The following is a 17,022-nucleotide window of genomic DNA, read 5'->3' as shown; positions in this document are numbered from 1 at the left end:
GAAATGGGGTCGTACTCCACCACCGAGAGCTGGGAGGGACCCCAAAATCATCAATGGCACCCCAAAATCATCAATGGCACCCCAAAGTCATCAATGGCACCCCAAAATCATCAATGGCACCCCAAAATCATCAATGGCACCCCAAAATCATCAATGGCACCCCGAAATGGGGTCGTACTCCACCACCGAGAGCTGTGGGGACCCCAAAAACCGGTTAGGGAACCCCAAAATTGAGTTACAGCACCCCAAAATCATCAATGGCACCCCAAAATCCCATTAGGGAACCCCGAAATCATCAATGGCACCCCGAAATGGGGTCGTACTCCACCACCGAGAGCTGTGGGGAACCCCAAAAACCGGTTAGGGAACCCCAAAATCATCCCAGGCACCCCAAAATCATCAATGGCACCCCAAAAAACCGGTTAGGGAACCCCAAAATCATCCCAGGCACCCCAAAATCATCAATGGCACCCCAAAAACCGGTTAGGGAACCCCAAAATCATCAATGGCACCCCAATATCATCATGGGAATTGGGAACCCCAAAAGTCATCAATGGCATCAATGGCACCCCGAAATCATCAATGGCACCCCAAAATCATCAATGGCACCCCAAAATCCCATTAGGGAACCCCGAAATCATCAATGGCACCCCAAAATCATCAATGGCACCCCGAAATGGGGTCGTACTCCACCACCGAGAGCTGCGGGGACCCCAAAAACCGGTTAGGGAACCGCAAAACGGGTTAGGGACCCCAAAATCATCAATGGAACCCCAAAATCATCAATGGCATCCCGAAATCCCATTGGGGAACCCCGAAATCATCAATGGCACCCCAAAATGGGGCCGTACTCCACCACCGAGAGCTGTGAGGGACCCCAAAAACGGGTTAGGGAACCCCAAAATTGAGTTACAGCACCCCAAAATCATCAATGGCACCCCGAAATCCTGTTAGGGAACCCCAAAATCATCAATGGAACCCCAAAATCTCATTAATGAACCCCAAAGTCATCAATGGCACCCCAAAACCATCCACAGCACCCCAAAGTCATCAATGGCACCCCAAAACTGAGTTACAGCACCCCAAAATCATCAATGGCACCCCAAAATCATCAATGGCGCCCCAAAGTCATCAATAGCACCCCAAAGTCATCAATGGCACCCCAAAGTCATCAATGGCACCCCAAAGTCATCAATGGCACCCCAAAACTGAGTTACAGCACCCCAAAATCATCAATGGCACCCCAAAACTGAGTTACAGCACCCCAAAATCGGGTTAGGGCACCCCAAAACCACCCCCAGCACCCTAAAAGGGAGTTCTGGCACCCCAGGAATATCCACAGCACCCCAACATTGAATTGTGGCACCCCAACACTGAGATCCAGCACCCCAGAAGGGCTTTGTGGGGGTTTGGGGATTTTGAGTGGGTTTTGTGGGATTTTTGGGGGGTTTTTTAGGTCTTTTGTGGCATTTTTGGGGTTTTTTAGTATATTTGGTGGGATTTTTGGGGTCTTTTTTTAGCTTTTTTTTAGTATTTTTGGTAGAATTTTTTGGAGATTTTTTTAGTATTTTTGGCGGAATTTTTTTGCTTTATTTTAGTATTTTTGGTGGGATTTTTGGGGGGTTTTTTGTGGGTTTTCTTGGGGTTTTTTAGTATATTTGGTGGGAATTTTTGGGGTTTTCTTTGGGGTTCTTTGTGGGTTTTTTTAGTTTTTTCATGGAATTTTTAGGGTTTTTTTAGTATTTTTGCTGGGATTTTTTGTGGGATTTTTTGTGGGTTTTTTTGGGTGTTTTCAGTATTTTTGGTGGGATTTTTTGGGGGTTTTTTTAGCTTTTTTTTAGTAATTTTGGTGGAATTTTTTGGGTTTTTTTAGTATTTTTGGTGGGATTTTTTGGGGTTTTTTTTTAGCTTTTTTTTAGTAATTTTGGTGGAATTTTTTGGGTTTTTTCAGTATTTTTGCTGGGATTTTTTGGGGGTTTTTTTGGGGCTTTTTGGGGTTTTTTTAGTATTTTTGGTGGGATTTTTGTGGAATTTTTTGGGGTTTTTTTTTGGTTTTTCAGTATTTTTTGTGGGATTTTTTGTGGTTTTTCCCCTTCCCCATTTCCCTTTGATTTTCCCTTTGATTTCTGCCCATATCTGGTATTTCTCAGTATTTTTGGTGGGATTTTTATGGGATTTTTGTGGGATTTTTTGGCTTTTTTCAGTATTTTTGCTGGGATTTTTTTGGGAATTTTTTCCCTCCCCATCCCCTTTGCTTTCCCCTTTGATTTTTCCCCATATCTGGTATTTTTCACTATTTTTGCTGGGATTTTTTTGGGATTTTTGCGGGTTTTTTTTGGTTTTTTCACTATTTTTGCTGGGATTTTTTGTGGGATTTTTTTTGGTTTTTTCACTATTTTTGCTGGGATTTTTTTGGGGTTATTTTTTCCCTCCCCATCCCCTTTGCTTTCCCCATGTTTCCCCATATTTGGTATTTTTCAGTATTTTCCCACCCACCTTGGCGTGGCTGAAGCTGAGCAGCAGCGCGTCGCGCTTTTTGGGGGATTTTTTTGGTTTTTCACTATTTTTGCTGGGATTTTTTGGGTTATTTTTTCCCTTCCCCATTCCCTTTGCTTTCCCCATGTTTCCCCACATTTGGCATTGTTCAGTGTTTTTGCTGGGATTTTTTTGGGGATTTTTTCCCCTTCCCCATTTCCCTTTGATTTCCCATTTTTCCCCATTTGTTAGGATTTTTTTTGGGATTTTTTCCCTTCCCCATTCCCCTTTGATTTCCCCTTTGATTTCTACCCCTATCTGGTATTTCTCAGTATTTTTGGTGGGATTTTTATGGGATTTTTGCGGGGATTTTTTGGCTTTTTTCACTATTTTTGCTGGGATTTTTTTGGGATTTTTTTCCCTTCCCCATTCCCCTTTGATTTCCCCATTTCTGCCCATATTTGGTATTTTTCAGTATTTTTGCTGGGATTTTTTTGGGGTTTTTTGTGGGTTTTTTTGGGTGTTTTCAGTATTTTTGGTGGGATTTTTTTGGGGTTTTTTGTGGTTTTTTTGGCCTTTTTTCAGTGTTTTTGGTGGGATTTTTTTGGGGTTTTTTTCTGGTTATTTTTCACTATTTTTGCTGGGATTTTTTGGTATTTTTCAGTATTTTTCCCACCCACCTTGGCGTGGCTGAAGCTGAGCAGCAGCGCGTCGCGCTTTTTGGGGGTTTTTTGTGGGATTTTTTGGGTTTTTTCACTATTTTTGCTGGGATTTTTTTGGGATTTTTTTCCCTCCCCCATTCCCTTTGCTTTCCCCATGTTTCCCCATGTGTTGGTATTTTTCAATATTTTTGGTGGGATTTTTTTGGGGATTTTTGTGGGGTTTTCTTGCCTTTTTTCAGTATTTTTGCTGGGATTTTTTGGGGTTTTTTTCCCTCCCCCATTCCCTTTGCTTTCCCCATTTTTCCCCATTTGTTAGGATTTTTCAGTATTTTTGCTGGGATTTTTTTGGGATTTTTTTCCCTTCCCCATTCCCCTTTGATTTCCCCTTTGATTTCTGCCCCTATCTGGTATTTCTCAGTATTTTTGGTGGGATTTTTTTGGGGTTTTTTTAGGATTTTTTGTGGGTTTTTTTGGGGTTTTTTTCTGTTTTTTTCTGGTTTTTTTAGGATTTTTTTGTGGGATTTTTTTGGGTTTTTTTGGGTTTTTTTAGTATTTTTGGTGGGATTTTTTGGGGTTTTTTTGTGGGTTTTTTTGGGGTTTTTGTGGGTTTTTTTTGGCTTTTTTTAGTATTTTTGGTGGGATTTTTGGGGTTTTTTTGGGATTTTTTGGCTTTTTTCAGTATTTTTGCTGGGATTTTTTGGTTTTTCAGTATTTTTGCTGGGATTTTGTGGATTTTTTCCCTCCCCCATTCCCTTTGCTTTCCCCATGTTTCCCCACATTTGTTAGGATTTTTTTGGGTTTTTTTCCCTTCCCCATCCCCTTTGCTTTCCCCATTTTTCCCCATGTGTTGGTATTTTTCAGTATTTTTGCTGGGATTTTTCTGGGTTATTTTTTCCCCTCCCCCATTTCCCTTTGCTTTCCCCATGTTTCCCCATATCTGGTATTTTTCACTATTTTTGTGTGGATTTTTTGGGGGTTTTTTTTTTGGGTTTTTGGGTGTTTTCAGTATTTTGGTGGGATTTTTCGGATTTTTTTGGGGTTTTTTGTGGGGTTTTTTTGTGGGTTTTTTGTGGGTTTTTTTGCTTTTTTCAATATTTTTGCTGGGATTTTTTTGGGGGGTTTTTGGGGGATTTTTTGGGGTTTTTTAGTATTTTTGGTGGGATTTGGGGGTTTTTTTTTCTGGTTTTTTTTCTGTTCTTTTTCTGGTTTTTTTAGATTTTTTGGGTGTTTTCAGTATTTTTGGTGGGATTTTTTTGGGTTTTTTTGTGGGTTTTTTTTGGTTTTTTTAGTATTTTTGGTGGGATTTTTTTGGGTTTTTTTAGTATTTTTGGTGGGATTTTTTTGTGGGGTTTTTAGCCTTTTTTCCGTATTTTTGGTGGGATTTTTGGCCTTTTTTCACTATTTTTGCTGGGATTTTTTTGGGGATTTTTTTCCCCTTCCCCTTTGATTTTTCCCCATATCTGGTATTTTTCAGTATTTTTGCAGTCCCACCTTGGCGTGGCTGAAGCTGAGCAGCAGCGCGTCGCGCGGGGCCCCCGCCAGCCGCACGCTGCCCATGGACATCACGTTCCCGAACAGCGAGAACGCGGCGCCGAGCTCCAGCCGCTCCCGCTGCGCGCGGGGCTCTGTGGAAAGGAAAAGGAAAAGGTTTAGGGTTTTTTTGGGTTTTAAAGGGTTTTTTTTAGGGTTTTTTGGTGGTTTTTTAGGGCTTTTTTTGAGGGATTTTTGGGGGTTTTTTTGGGCTTTTTTAGGGTTTTTTGGGGATTTTTTTGGTGTTTTTAGGTGATTTTTTTGAGGATTTTTTGGGATTTTTTGGTGGTTTTTTTGGGGGTTTTATTGGGATTTTTTTGGGTTTTTTTGGGATTTTTTTGAGATTTTTTGGGGATTTTTTTGGAGGTTTTTTTGGGTTTTTTTGGGGATTTTTTGGGGTTTTTTTGGGGTTTTTTGGGGATTTTTTGGGGTTTTTTGGGGTTTTTTTTTGGGTTTTTTGGTGGTTTTTTAGGGCTTTTTCTGAGGGATTTTTGGGGTTTTTTGGGATTTTTTGGGATTTTTTTTGGGATTTTTTGGGGTTTTTTTGGGCTTTTTTGGGTTTTTTTTAGGGCTTTTTTTGAGGTTTTTTGGGTTTTTTGGGGGGGGTTTGGGGGGTTCTTTGCGTCTTTTGGGGTTTTTCGGGTTTTTTGGGGTTTTGGGGATTTTTTTGAGGGTTTTTTTGGCTTTTTTTGAAGTCTTTTTGGACTTTTTTTGAGGTTTTTTTGGGGTTGTTTTGGAGGGTTTTTTTTTGGGGGGGTTTAGGGAGTTTTTGGTAGTTTTTGGTTTTTTTGGGTTTTTTTGGTGTTTTTGGGATTTTTGGGGGTTTTGGGGATTTTTTGGGTTTTTTTTGGTTTTGTTTTGGGTTTTTTAGGGCTTTTTTTGAGGGTTTTTTGGGGGTTTTTTGGGTTTTTTTGAGGTTTTTTGGGTTTTTTTGGGGGGTTTGGGGGTTTTTTGGGGGTTTTTTTGTGGATTTTTTTGGGGTTTTGGGGAGTTGTGGGGGGTTTTTCTGGCATTTTTTTTGGGATTTTTTTGAGGTTTTTTTGGGGTTTTTTTGGAGGTTTTTGGGGGGTTGGGGGGCTTTTTTTGGGTTTTTTGGGGATTTCTTGAGGGTTTTTTTGGGTTTTTTGGGGATTTTTCTGGAGGTTTTTTGGGGGTTTTTGGGGTTTTGGGTTTTTTTTTGTTTTTAGGGTTTTTGGGGGTTTTTTTAGGGCTTTTTCTGAGGGATTTTTGGGGGTTTTTTTGGGGTTTTTTTGGGGGTTTTTTTGGGGTTTTGGGTTTTTTTGGGTTTTTTGGGATTTTTTGGGGATTTTTTGGGGTTTTTTTGGGGTTCTGGTGGTTTTCTGGGTTTTTTGGGGTTTTTTTAGGGGTTTGAGTTTTTTGGGTTTTTTTTGGGGGTTTTTTTTGGAGGTTTTTTTGGGGGGGGGGGTTTGGGTTTTTTTTGGATTTTTTTGGGCTTTTTTTGGGGGTTTTTTTGGGGTTTTTTGGGGGTTTTTTGGGGGTTTTTTGGTTGGTTTTTGGTTTTTTTTGTGGTTTTTTTGGGGTTTTTTTGGGGTGTTTTTTGGGTTTTCTCAAAGCTCTGCACGGCCAAAATTGAGAATTTCAATATTTGGGATTTTTTTTGGTGGGTGTGGAGTTGAATGTAATGAATGTAATGAATGTAATGAATATAATTAATGTAATTAATTTGGGGGTTTCAGGGTTGATTGGGAGGAAATGGGGGGGAATGGCCCAGAGGGGAGATTGGGGAGGGTTTGGGGAAGGGGCTCAAAAAGGGGAAAATCAACCCAAAAATGGGGAAAATCAATCCCAAAAAGGGAAATTTTCCCAAAAAAGGGGAAAATCACCCTAAAAATTGGGAGAAAATCAACCTTAAAAGGAGGAAATCACCCCAAAAATTGAAATTGTCCCAAATAAGGGGAAAATCATCCCAAAAAATGGGGGAAATTGAACCCAAAAATGGGGGAAATTCAACCCAAAAATGGGGGAAATTCAACCCAAAAATGGGGAATTTCAACCCCAAAATGGGGGAAATTGAACCCAAAAATGGGGAAATTGAACCCAAAAATGGGGAAATTCACCCTAAAAATGGGGGAAATTCAACCCAAAAATGGGGAAATTCACCCTAAAAATGGGGGAAATTCACCCTAAAAATGGGGGAAATTCAACCCAAAAATGGGAAAATCCACCCAAAAATGGGGAAATTCAACCCAAAAATGGGGGAAATTCAACCCAAAAATGGGGGAAATTCAACCCAAAAATGGGGGAAATTGAACCCAAAAATGGGGGAAATTGAACCCAAAAATGGGGGAAATTCAACCCAAAAATGGGGGAAATTCAACCCAAAAATGGGGGAAATTCACCCCAAAAATGGGGGAAATTCAACCCAAAAATGGGGGAAATTCAACCCAAAAATGGGGGAAATTCAACCCAAAAATGGGGGAAATTCAACCCAAAAATGGGGGAAATTCAACCCAAAAATGGGGGAAATTGAACCCAAAAATGGGGGAAATTCAACCCAAAAATGGGGGAAATTCAACCCAAAAATGGAAGGAAATCACATAAAAATGAGAATTATCCAAAAAGAGAAAATCACCCCAAAAAAGGGAGAAAATCCCCTCAAAAATGGGGAGAACCTCCAAAAAAAAGGGGGGAAATTCGCCCAAAAAAGGAGAAAATCACCCCAAAAAATAAAAATATCACCCCCAAATGGGAGAATTATAAAAAATAAGAAAATCACCCCAAAAAATGGGAGAATTATGGAAAAAAAGAAGAGAAAATCACCCCCAAAAATGGCAGAATTATTCAAAAAGTGGAGGAAATTCACCCCAAAAGTGAGAGAATTTTATGAAAAAAGGAGGAAATTCCCCCTAAAAATGGGAGAATTATGAAAAAAAAATAGAAAATCACCCTAAAATGGGAGAATTCTAAAAAAATAAGAAAATCACCCCAAAAAATGGGGAAATTATTTAAAAAAAAAGAGAAAATCATCCCAAAAAATGAGAGAATTGCCCAAAAAATGAGGAAATCAGGCAGAAAAAAAAGGGAAAAATCATCCCCAAAATGCAGAAAATTCCCCCAAAAATTCCCAAAAATTCCCAAAAATTCCCAAATTCCCAGAAATTCCCAGATTCACTCACCCCCATTCCTGTCAGCTTTTCCTGGGGCCTGGGAGGGAAACAAAGAAACGGAGCCGTGAGCACAAAGGGAAATGGGGAATGGAGAAATGGGAAAAATGGGGAAATGGGGAAAAATGGGGAAAATGGGAAAATGGGGAAATGGGGGAAATGGGGAAATGGGGAAATGGGGAAATGGGGAAAAATGGGAAAATGGGGAAATCGGGAAAAATGGGGAAATGGGGAAATGGGGAAAAATGGGAAAATGGGGAAAATGGGGAAAATGGGGAAAAATGGGAAAAAGGGGAAAAATGGGAAAATGGGAAATGGGATAAAGGAAGAAATGGGGAAAAGGGGAAAATGGGAAAATGGGAAAATGGGGAAAATGGGAAAATGGGAGAAAGGAGAGAAAATGGGAAAAGGGGAAAAAAGGGGAAAATGAAAAAAAGGGAAAATGGGAAAAATGGAAAAATGGGAAAATGGGAAAAAGGGAAAAAACTGTAAAATGGGAGAAAGGAGAGAAAACGGAGAAAGGGGGAAAAAGGGGAAAATGGGAGAAAGGAGAGAAAAGGGGGAAAGGGGAAAAAGGGGAAAAAAGGGAAAATGGGAGAAAGGAGAGAAATGGAGAAAATGGGGAAATGGGAAAAAGGTAAAATGGGAGAAAGGAGACAAAAGGGGAAAAGGGGGAAAATGGAAAATGGGGAAAATGGGAAGAAAGGAGAAAAAAGGGGAAAAGGGAGAAAATGGAGAAATGGGGGAAGGAGGAAATGGGGGGGGAAAATGGGGAAAAAGGGAAAAACAACTGTAAAATAGGAGAAAGGAGGGAAATGGGGGAAATGGGAAAAAAGGGGAAAATGGGAGAAAGGAGGGAAAAGGGGAAAAGGGGGAAAAAGGGAAAATTGGGGAAATGGGATAAGGGAAAGAAATGGAGAAAATGAGAAAATGGGAAAAGGGGAAAATGGGAGAAAAAGGGGAAAATGGGAAAAGGGAGAAATGGGGGAAATGGGGGAAATGGGGAAATGGGGAGAATGGGAAAAAAGGGGGGAAAAGGGTAAAAATGGGAGAAAGGAGAGAAATGGGAAAAGGGGAAAATGGGGAAATGGGGAAAATGGGGAAAATGGGGAAATGGGGAAAAATGGGGGAAAAAGGGGGAAAATGGGGAAAAGGGGGAAAAGGGGAAAAGGGGAAAAAAGGGAAAAAGGGGAAATGGAGAAAGGAGAGAAAAGGGAAAAGGGGAAAAGGGGGGAAAGGGAGAAAATGGAGAAATGGGAAAATGGGAAAAACGGGGAAAATGGGAGAAAGGAGAGAAAATGGGAAAATGGGGAAAAGGGGAAATGGGGAAAATGGGAAAATGGGGAAAAAAGGGTAAAATGGGAGAAAGGAGAGAAAAGGGGAAAAGGGGGAAAAGGGAGAAAGGAGAGAAAATGGGAAAAGGGGAAAAAAGGGGAAAATGAAAAAAGGGAAAAATGGGAAAATGGGGAAAATGGGAAAATGGGAAAATGGAGAGAAAATAGGGGAAAAGGGGAAAATGGGGAAAAAGGGGAAAAATGGGGAAAAGGGGAAAAGGGGAGAAAGGAGAGAAAAGGGAAAAAGGGGAAAATGGGAAAATGAAAAAAGGAAAAATGGAAAAGGGGAAAAAATTTTGGGGAAGGGGGAAAGGGGTTGGGGAAATTGAAAAGGGGGGGAAATAAATGGGGAAAATGGGAAAAGGGGAAAAAGGGTAAAAGGGGGGGACCAGGCCGGGTTTGCCCCCCCCTGGCCCCCTTTCAGTACCTCCCCCCCCGGTTCCCCCAGGCCCAGGCCCCCCATTCCCCCCAGTTCCCATTTTTGCAATTTTCCCCATTTTTCCCCAGTCACCCTTTTCGGCCCGCCCGTGCCCATTTTTTTCCCCCTTTTCCCCCTTTCCCCCCTTGCCCAATGGCCCCATGTTTCCCCATCCCCAGGGTGCCCCTTCCCCCCATTTCCCCCCCCTGCCCCCCAAATTTGCCCTGCTCCCCCGGGGCCCATTTCCAATCCAGGGTCCCCATTTTTCCCCATTTCCCCCTTTCCCTTTCCCCCTTTTCCCCCCATTCCCATTCCCCATCCCGGGTTTTCCCCCCATTTCCCCCCTTTCCCCCCCTTTTCCCATCCCCTTCTCCCCCCCGTCCCATTTTCCCTTTTCCCCCCCATTGCCCCATTCCCCCATTTCCCCATTTCCCCCTTTCCCCTTCTCTCCCCTCCCCCCCCCATTCCACCATTCCCCCCATTTTCCCCCCAAATTTTCCCATTCCCCATTTCCCCCCCTTTTCCCATTCTCCCTTCTCTCCTCTTTCCCTTTTTTCCCCCTTTTGTTCCCCCCTTCCCCATTTCTCCTTTCTCTCCCCCTTTTCCCTTTTCCCCCTTGCCCCTTTCCCCCCCCCCTCCCCCCATCCCCCATTTCCCCCCATTTTCCCCATTTCCCCATTTCCCCATTTATCCCCATTTCCCCTCCCCTTTCCCCATTCCCCCCTTACCCCATTCCCCTCCTCCCTCTCCCCTTACCCATTTTTCCCCCCTTTTCCCCATTTCCCCCCCTTTTCCCCTTTCCCCCCCACACCCCATTTCCCTTTCTCTCCCCTTTTTACCTTTTCCCCTTTTCCCCTTCCCCCCATTTCCCATTTTCTCCATTCCCCCCCTTTTTTCCCCCTTTACCCCATTCTCCCGTTCCCCCCCCCCCTTTTTTCCCCTTTTCCCCCATTTTCCCTCCTCCCCTTTTCCCCATTTCCATTTTCCCATTTCCCCACCCCCCCCCTTTTTCCCAAATTTCTCCCTTCGTCCCCTTTCCCCTTTTTTCCCCTTTTTTCCCCATTCCCCCCCTTTCCCATTTCCATTCCCCCCTTCCCCCCTTTCCCCTTGGGCCCCTTTTCCCCATCCCCCCCCCTCCCCCTTTTTCCCCCATTCCCCCATTTCCCCCCCTTTTCCCCATTTTCCCCATTTCCCCATTTCCCCCATTTTCCCTTTTGTCCCCAATTTCCCATTTTCCCCATTTCCCATTTTTCCCCCCCATTTTCCCCTTTTTCCCCAAAATTCCCCTTTCCCCATTTTCCCCTTTTTTTTCCCTTTTTCCCCCATTCCCCCTCCCCCCCTTTGGGCCCATTTCCCCCATTTTTCCCCCTTGCCCCCTTTTCCCCATTTTTCCCTCTCCCCCCTTCCCCCCTTTTTCCCCATTTTTCCCCCTTTTCCCCTTTTTTCCCCTTCCCCCATTTCTCCCTTCCCCCCATTTCCCCCTTTTTCCCCTTTTCCCCCTTTCCCCTTTCTCCCCATCTCCCATTCCCCCCATTTTCCCCCCCCTTCCCCATGCTCCCTCTCTCCCCTTTTCCCTTATCCCCTTTTCCCCCTTTTCCCCATTTCCCTTTTCCCCCCATTTTCCCTTTTCCCCCTTTTCCCCCCTTCCCCTTCCCCCATTCCCCCCTTTTCCCCATCCCCTCTCCCCTTTCCCCTTTCCCCTTTTTCCCCCTTTCCCTTTTTCCCCCTTTTTCCCCTTCCTCCCCACTCCCTTTGTTCCCATTCCCCATTTTCCCCATTTTCTCCCTTCCTCCCCATCTCCCATTTCCCCATTTTCCCCCCCTTTCCCATTCCTCCCTTCCTCCCCTTTCCCCTAATTTCCCCTTTTGGGCCCCTTTTTCCCCTTTCCCCCTTTCCCCAGTTCCCCTTTTCCCATGTCCCCCCATCCCCATTCCCCCTCTCCCCCCTCCCCCCCATCCCCTTTTCACATTTTCTCCTTTTCCCCCCCATTTTCCCCCCATTTCCCCCTTACCCCCATTTCTCCCTTCTCCCCCCTTTTTCCCATTTCCCCCATTTTCCCCCCTTCCCCATTCCTCCCCCTTTGGGGTCCCCTTATCCCCTCCCCCCTTTTTCCCCCTTCCCATTTCCCCTGCTCCCCCTTTTCCCCATTTTCCCTTTTCCCATTCCCCATTTTCCCCATTTTCCCATTTCCCCACTTCCCCCTTTTTTCCCCCCATGCCCCCCAAATTTCCGTTTCCACCGTTTTCCCCCCTTTCCCCCATTTTCCCCTCCAAATTTTCCCCCAATTTTTTCCCCAATTTCCCCATTTCTCCCTTCTCTCCCCTTTTTCCCCATTCCCCCCTTTTGCCCCCCTTCCCATTTCCCCATTTCCCCCATGCCCAATTTCCCCCTTTCCCAATTCCCCCATTCTCCCTCCTCCCCTTTTTCCCCTCCTCCCACTTCCCCCTTTTCCCCTTTCTTCCACCCTTTCCCCCCATTTCCCAAAATTTGTCCCCTTTTTCCCATTTTTCCCCCTTTCCCATCCCCCCTTTTGGCCCCCATCCCCCTTCCCCCAAACCCCCCCCCCTTTCCCATCCCCCCTTTCCCCCCCCCTTTGTCCCCCTCTTCCCCCTTTTTTTCCCCCCTTTCCCCTCAAACCTTCCCAATTTTTCCAATTTATCTCCCCCCCCCTTTTTCCCCCTTTTCCCCTGTTGCCCCCAATGGCCCCCCCTTGCCCCCGGGCGTCCCCCTTGCCCCCCCCCAAAATGTTGGTTCCATTCCCCATCCCCATTTCCCCCCCCAATTATCCATGGGCCCCTTTTCCTCCCCTTTTTTCCCGGGCCCCCCTTTTTCCCCCTTTTCCCCATCCCCCCTCTGCCCTTTTCTCCCCTTTCCCCAAATCCCCCCCTTGCCCTCTCTCCCTTCCCCCCTTCCCCCCTTATTCCCCCCTTCCCCCCCTTCTCCCCATGTTCCCCCATCCCCACCCCCCCCTCTCCCCTTTCCCCCCACTTTTCCCCTCCCCATTTTCCCCAATTTCCCCCTTTTCCCCCCTTTTTTTCCCCCCTTCCCAAAAAAAAAAAACTTTAACAAAATTGTCCAAAAATTTCAAAAAAATTTTAACCAAAAAATTTTAAAAAAATTTTCCTCTAAAAATTTGGGAAAAACATATTTCTCCACCAAAAATTTTTAACAAAAGGGGGGAAAAATTTGTTAAACCCAAAAAAAGTGTTAACAAAGAAAAAAAATTTTAAAACCAAAAATTTTAAACAAAAGGAAAAATTTAAACCCAAAAAATTTTTGGGAACAAATTTTAAACCCCCAAAAAAAATTAACCCAAAAAAAACGGGACCAAAATTTAAAAATAATAAAAACCATTGTCTCACCTAAAATTCCCCCTTTTGGGGGAAAAGGCCAAAATTTAAAAATAAATTTTTTTCAACCAAAATTTTTCCCAAAAGGTTAACAAAATTCTAAAAACAAAAAGGTTTGGGAACCAAAAATTTCCCAAAAATTTCCAAAAAATGGGGGGCCCCTTTAAAGGGGAACCAAAACGGGTCCCAAAAAATTTCCAAAATTTTTTAAAAAATATACCACACCAAAAAGTAACAAATCCCGGGAAAAAAAGGGGGAAAAAATTAACAAAATTTGGGGTAAAAATAAAAAATTTTTCCCCACCAAAACATGTTCCAATAAAAATTCCCAAAAATTTCCAAAAAATCTAAAAAAAAAACAGTTTTATACCAAAATGTTGGGACAAAATTTAAAAAATTACCAAAAAAAGGAAAAAAGGAAAAGTTGGGGACCAAAAAGTGGGAACAAAAGTGGTTAAAGGGGGTTTTGGGGACCAAATGGGGAACCCAAAAGGTTGACTTTAAAGGGTTAAAAGTAGGGGCAGCACAAATGTGGGGGAAGGGGAGATCCACTTTTTTGGGACAATTTTTTTTGGCAAAAAATGGGGGGGGAATTTTTTGTAGTTTTAAACTGGGGAACCAAGGGGGTCCCCATAGGTAAAATTTTGGTTTTGAAAATGGGGAAATAAGGTAAAAGGGGGTTTCAATTTGGGGGGGTCATTTTGGGGGTTATTTTTGGTTTTTGGGGGGGTTTATTTTTGGGGTTAATTTTGGGGGTGTTCCACCTTTTATGGGTCATTTAGGGGTAATTTTTTGGGGATTTTGGGTGTTTTTCTGGAGCTTATTTAGGGGCAAATTTGGGTTTGGAATTTTTGGGGTTTTTTGGTTTGGGGAGTTCATTTTTGGGGGGTTCATTTTTGGGGTTATTTTGGAGGATTTTATTTTTTGGGGGGTTCATTTTTGGGGGTCATTTGGGGATTTTTTGGGGGAGGATCAGTTTTTTGGGGGTTCATTTTTGGGGGTTATTTTGGAGGGAATTTTTGGGGTTTTTGTGTGGGAGCTGCTCATTTTTGGGGTTATTTTGAAGAGATTTTGGGGTTTTTTGGGGTTATTTTGGAGGGGTTTTTTGGGGTTTTTTGTGGGAAGATCAGTTTTATGGGGAATTATTTTTGGGGAAATTTTGGAGAATTTTTGGAGGATTTTTTCTCTGTGGGGGGTTCATTTTTGGGGGTTATTTTGGTTTTTGGGGGTTCATTTTTGGGGTTATTTTGGGGAGTTATTTTGGGGTTATTTTGGTTTTTGGGGCTCATTTTTGGGGGTTATTTTGGGGCTTTTTGGGGCTCATTTTTGGGGTTATTTTGGGGTATTTCATTTTTTGGGTTTTTGTTCAGTTTTATGGGGTATTTTTGGGGGTTATTTTGGGGTGTTTTTCTGGAGGTTCATTTTTGGGGTTAGTTTGGGTCTTTTGGGGTCATTTTGGGTTATTTGGGGATTTTTTTGGGGATTATGTTTTTGGGGGTTCATTTTGGGGTTATTTTGGAGGAATTTTGGTTTTGTGGGGGGTTCATTTTTGGGGTTATTTTGGGATTTTTGGGGATATGGTTATTTTGGGGGTTATTTTGGGTTTTTTGTGGGAAGATCTTTTTGGGGTATTTTGGGGAAATTTGGGATTTTTGGAGGATTTTTTTGGGGGTTCATTTTTTGGGGGATTTTTGGTTTTTGGGGTTCATTTTGGGGTTATTTTGGTTTTTGGGGTTGGTTATTTTTGGGGGTTATTTTGGGTTTTTGGGGAATGTCAGTTTTTGGGGTATTATTTTGGGGGTTATTTTGGGGGTGTTCATCATTTTTGGGGTTCATTTTTGGGGTAATTTTGGAGGGGTTTTTGGGGTGTTTTTGTTGTGGGAGATCAGTTTTTGGGGATTAATTTTGGGGTAATTTTTGGGGTATTTTGGAGGATTTTTGGTTTTTTGGGGAGTTCATTTTTGGGGTTATTTTGGTTTTTTGGGGGTTCATTTTTGGGGTTATTTTGGGAGTTATTTTGGGGTTATTTTTGGTTTTTTGGGGGTATATTTTTGGGGTTATTTTGGTTTTTGGGGGTTATTTTGGGGTTATTTTGGGGTGTGTTTTTCTGGGAGTTCATTTTGGGTTATTTGGGGTTTTTTGGGGGTTCATTTTTGGGGGTTTATTGTTTTGGGGTTCATTTTGGGGTTATTTTGGTTTGAGGGTTTTTTGGGTGTTTTTTGGGAGGATCATTTTTGGGGCTTTTGGGGTCATTTTGGGTTGAATTTTTGGGTGTTTTTGGTTTTTGGGTTCATTTTTGGGGGTCATTTTGGGGTTTTTATGGGAGTTTTTTTTGGGGGTTATTTTTGGGGTCTTTGGGAGTTCATTTTTGGGGTATTTTTTGGGGTCATTTTGGGGTTATTTTGGGGATTTTTGGGTTTTTTGTGTGGGGAGTTCATTTTTGGGGTTATTTTGGAGATTTTGGGTTTTTTGGGGAGTCATTTTTGGGGTTATTTTGGATGGGGTTATTTTGGGTGTTTTGTGTTTGGGATCATTTTGGGAATTATTTTTGGGGAATTTTGGAGAATTTTGAGGTTTTTTTGCTGGGGGTTCATTTTTGGGGTTATTTTGGGTATTATTTTGGGGTTATTTTGGAATTTTTGGGGTTATTTTGGGTGGATTTTTGGGGTTCATTTTTAGGGTATTTTGGATTTTTGGGGTTTTTTGGGATCATTTTTGGGGTCAGTTTTGGGGTATTTTGGGAATTTTTGGGTTTTTTTTTGTGGGGGATTCATTTTGGGTGTATTTTTGGTTTCTGGGGTTTTTTGGTCAGATTTTTGGGGTTATTTTGGAATTTTTGGGGTTCATTTTTGGGGTTATTTTGAGAGAATTTTTGGGGTTTTTTCGGGGTTCATTTTTTGGGGTTATTGTTTTGGGGGGTTTTTTGGGGTTTTTTGTGGATCATTTTTGTAGGGTCACTTTTGGGGTATTTTGGAGAATTTTTGGAGGTATTTTTTGTGGGGGTTCATTTTTTGGGGTTATTTTGGACATTTTTGGGGTGTTTTTTCCCGGGGAGTTCATTTTTGGGGTTATTTTGGACATTTTTTGGGTGTTTTTTTGGATCATTTTTGGGGTTATTTTGGACATTTTGGGGTGTTTTTTCCCGGGAGTTCATTTTTGGGGTTATTTTGAACATTTTTTGGGGTGTTTTTACTGTGGGCAGTTCATTTTTGGGGTTATTTTGGACATTTTTTGGGGTTATTTTGGACATTTTTGGGGGTTCATTTCTGGGGTTATTTTGGACATTTTTTGGGGTTATTTTGGACATTTCTGGGGTTATTTTGGACATTTCTGGGGTTATTTTGGACATTTTTGGGGTTATTTTGGACATTTCTGGGGTGTTTTTTCCCGGGGAGTTCATTTCTGGGGTTATTTTGGACATTTTTGGGCTGTTTTTTCCCGGGGAGTTCATTTCTGGGGTTCATTTCGGGGCCTCACCTCAGGCTCGTGGTTCAGCCGATACACAAAGAGCTGAGAGGTCCCGGCCACCACCAGGTTCCGCTCGGTGGCCGAGAAGAAATGGCAATAAAGGGAGAACTCCAGGCCCGTGGGAGGGTGGCTCTGCTTGTACACGGCGTACATGGCCCCAAACCGCCCCAAAACCGCCCCAAAAACGCCCCAAAAACACCCCAAAAACGCCCCAAATCCTCCTGGGGGGCTGGGGGGGCTCTGGGGAGAGAGAGAGAGGAGAAATTGGGGTGAGAAATGGGGGATTGGGGGGATGAGAGCCCCAAAATTCCCCTCAGATTGTGCAGATAATCCCCACAAATAATCCCAAATTCCTCAGCCCCATTTTCCCTTCAGGGACCCCCAAATTCCCCTCAGATTTTTCAGATAATCCCCACAAATAATCCCAAATTCCTCCCCTCCAGGACCCCCCAAAATTCCCCTCAGACCCCCCAAAAGTTCCCCCCTCAGTCCCCCCCATTTCTCCCTCATGCATCCCCCAAATTTCCCCAATTTTCCCCACACAGACCCCTCAAATTTCCCCTCAGACCCCCAAAGGACCCCTCAAATTTCCCCCCATTTTCCCCTCACAGACCCCCCAAATTCCTCTCAGAGCCCTCACAGGACCCTCTCCATTTCCCC

At 43.2% G+C, this 17,022-nt stretch overlaps 1 protein-coding gene across 1 annotated transcript in view; it reads right to left on the bottom strand.

Moving 5' to 3' along the window:
- LOC135460651 (cleavage and polyadenylation specificity factor subunit 1-like) overlaps positions 1–16,597 on the bottom strand; it is a 117,083-nt gene extending 100,486 nt beyond the window's left edge. Inside the window, 3 exon segments of the mRNA XM_064737557.1 lie at positions 4,629–4,762; positions 7,805–7,832; positions 16,372–16,597. Of these exon segments, the coding sequence (XP_064593627.1) occupies positions 4,629–4,762; positions 7,805–7,832; positions 16,372–16,515 (306 nt within the window). The 5' untranslated portion in view covers positions 16,516–16,597.
- Between the last annotated feature and the right edge of the window lie 425 nt (positions 16,598–17,022).

This window comes from Zonotrichia leucophrys, unplaced genomic scaffold, assembly GCF_028769735.1.
Source record: "Zonotrichia leucophrys gambelii isolate GWCS_2022_RI unplaced genomic scaffold, RI_Zleu_2.0 Scaffold_75_219274, whole genome shotgun sequence".
Taxonomy (NCBI): domain Eukaryota; kingdom Metazoa; phylum Chordata; class Aves; order Passeriformes; family Passerellidae; genus Zonotrichia; species Zonotrichia leucophrys.
Note: the sequence above shows the minus strand (reverse complement) of the source record. Positions and strands in the feature narration are given on the sequence as shown.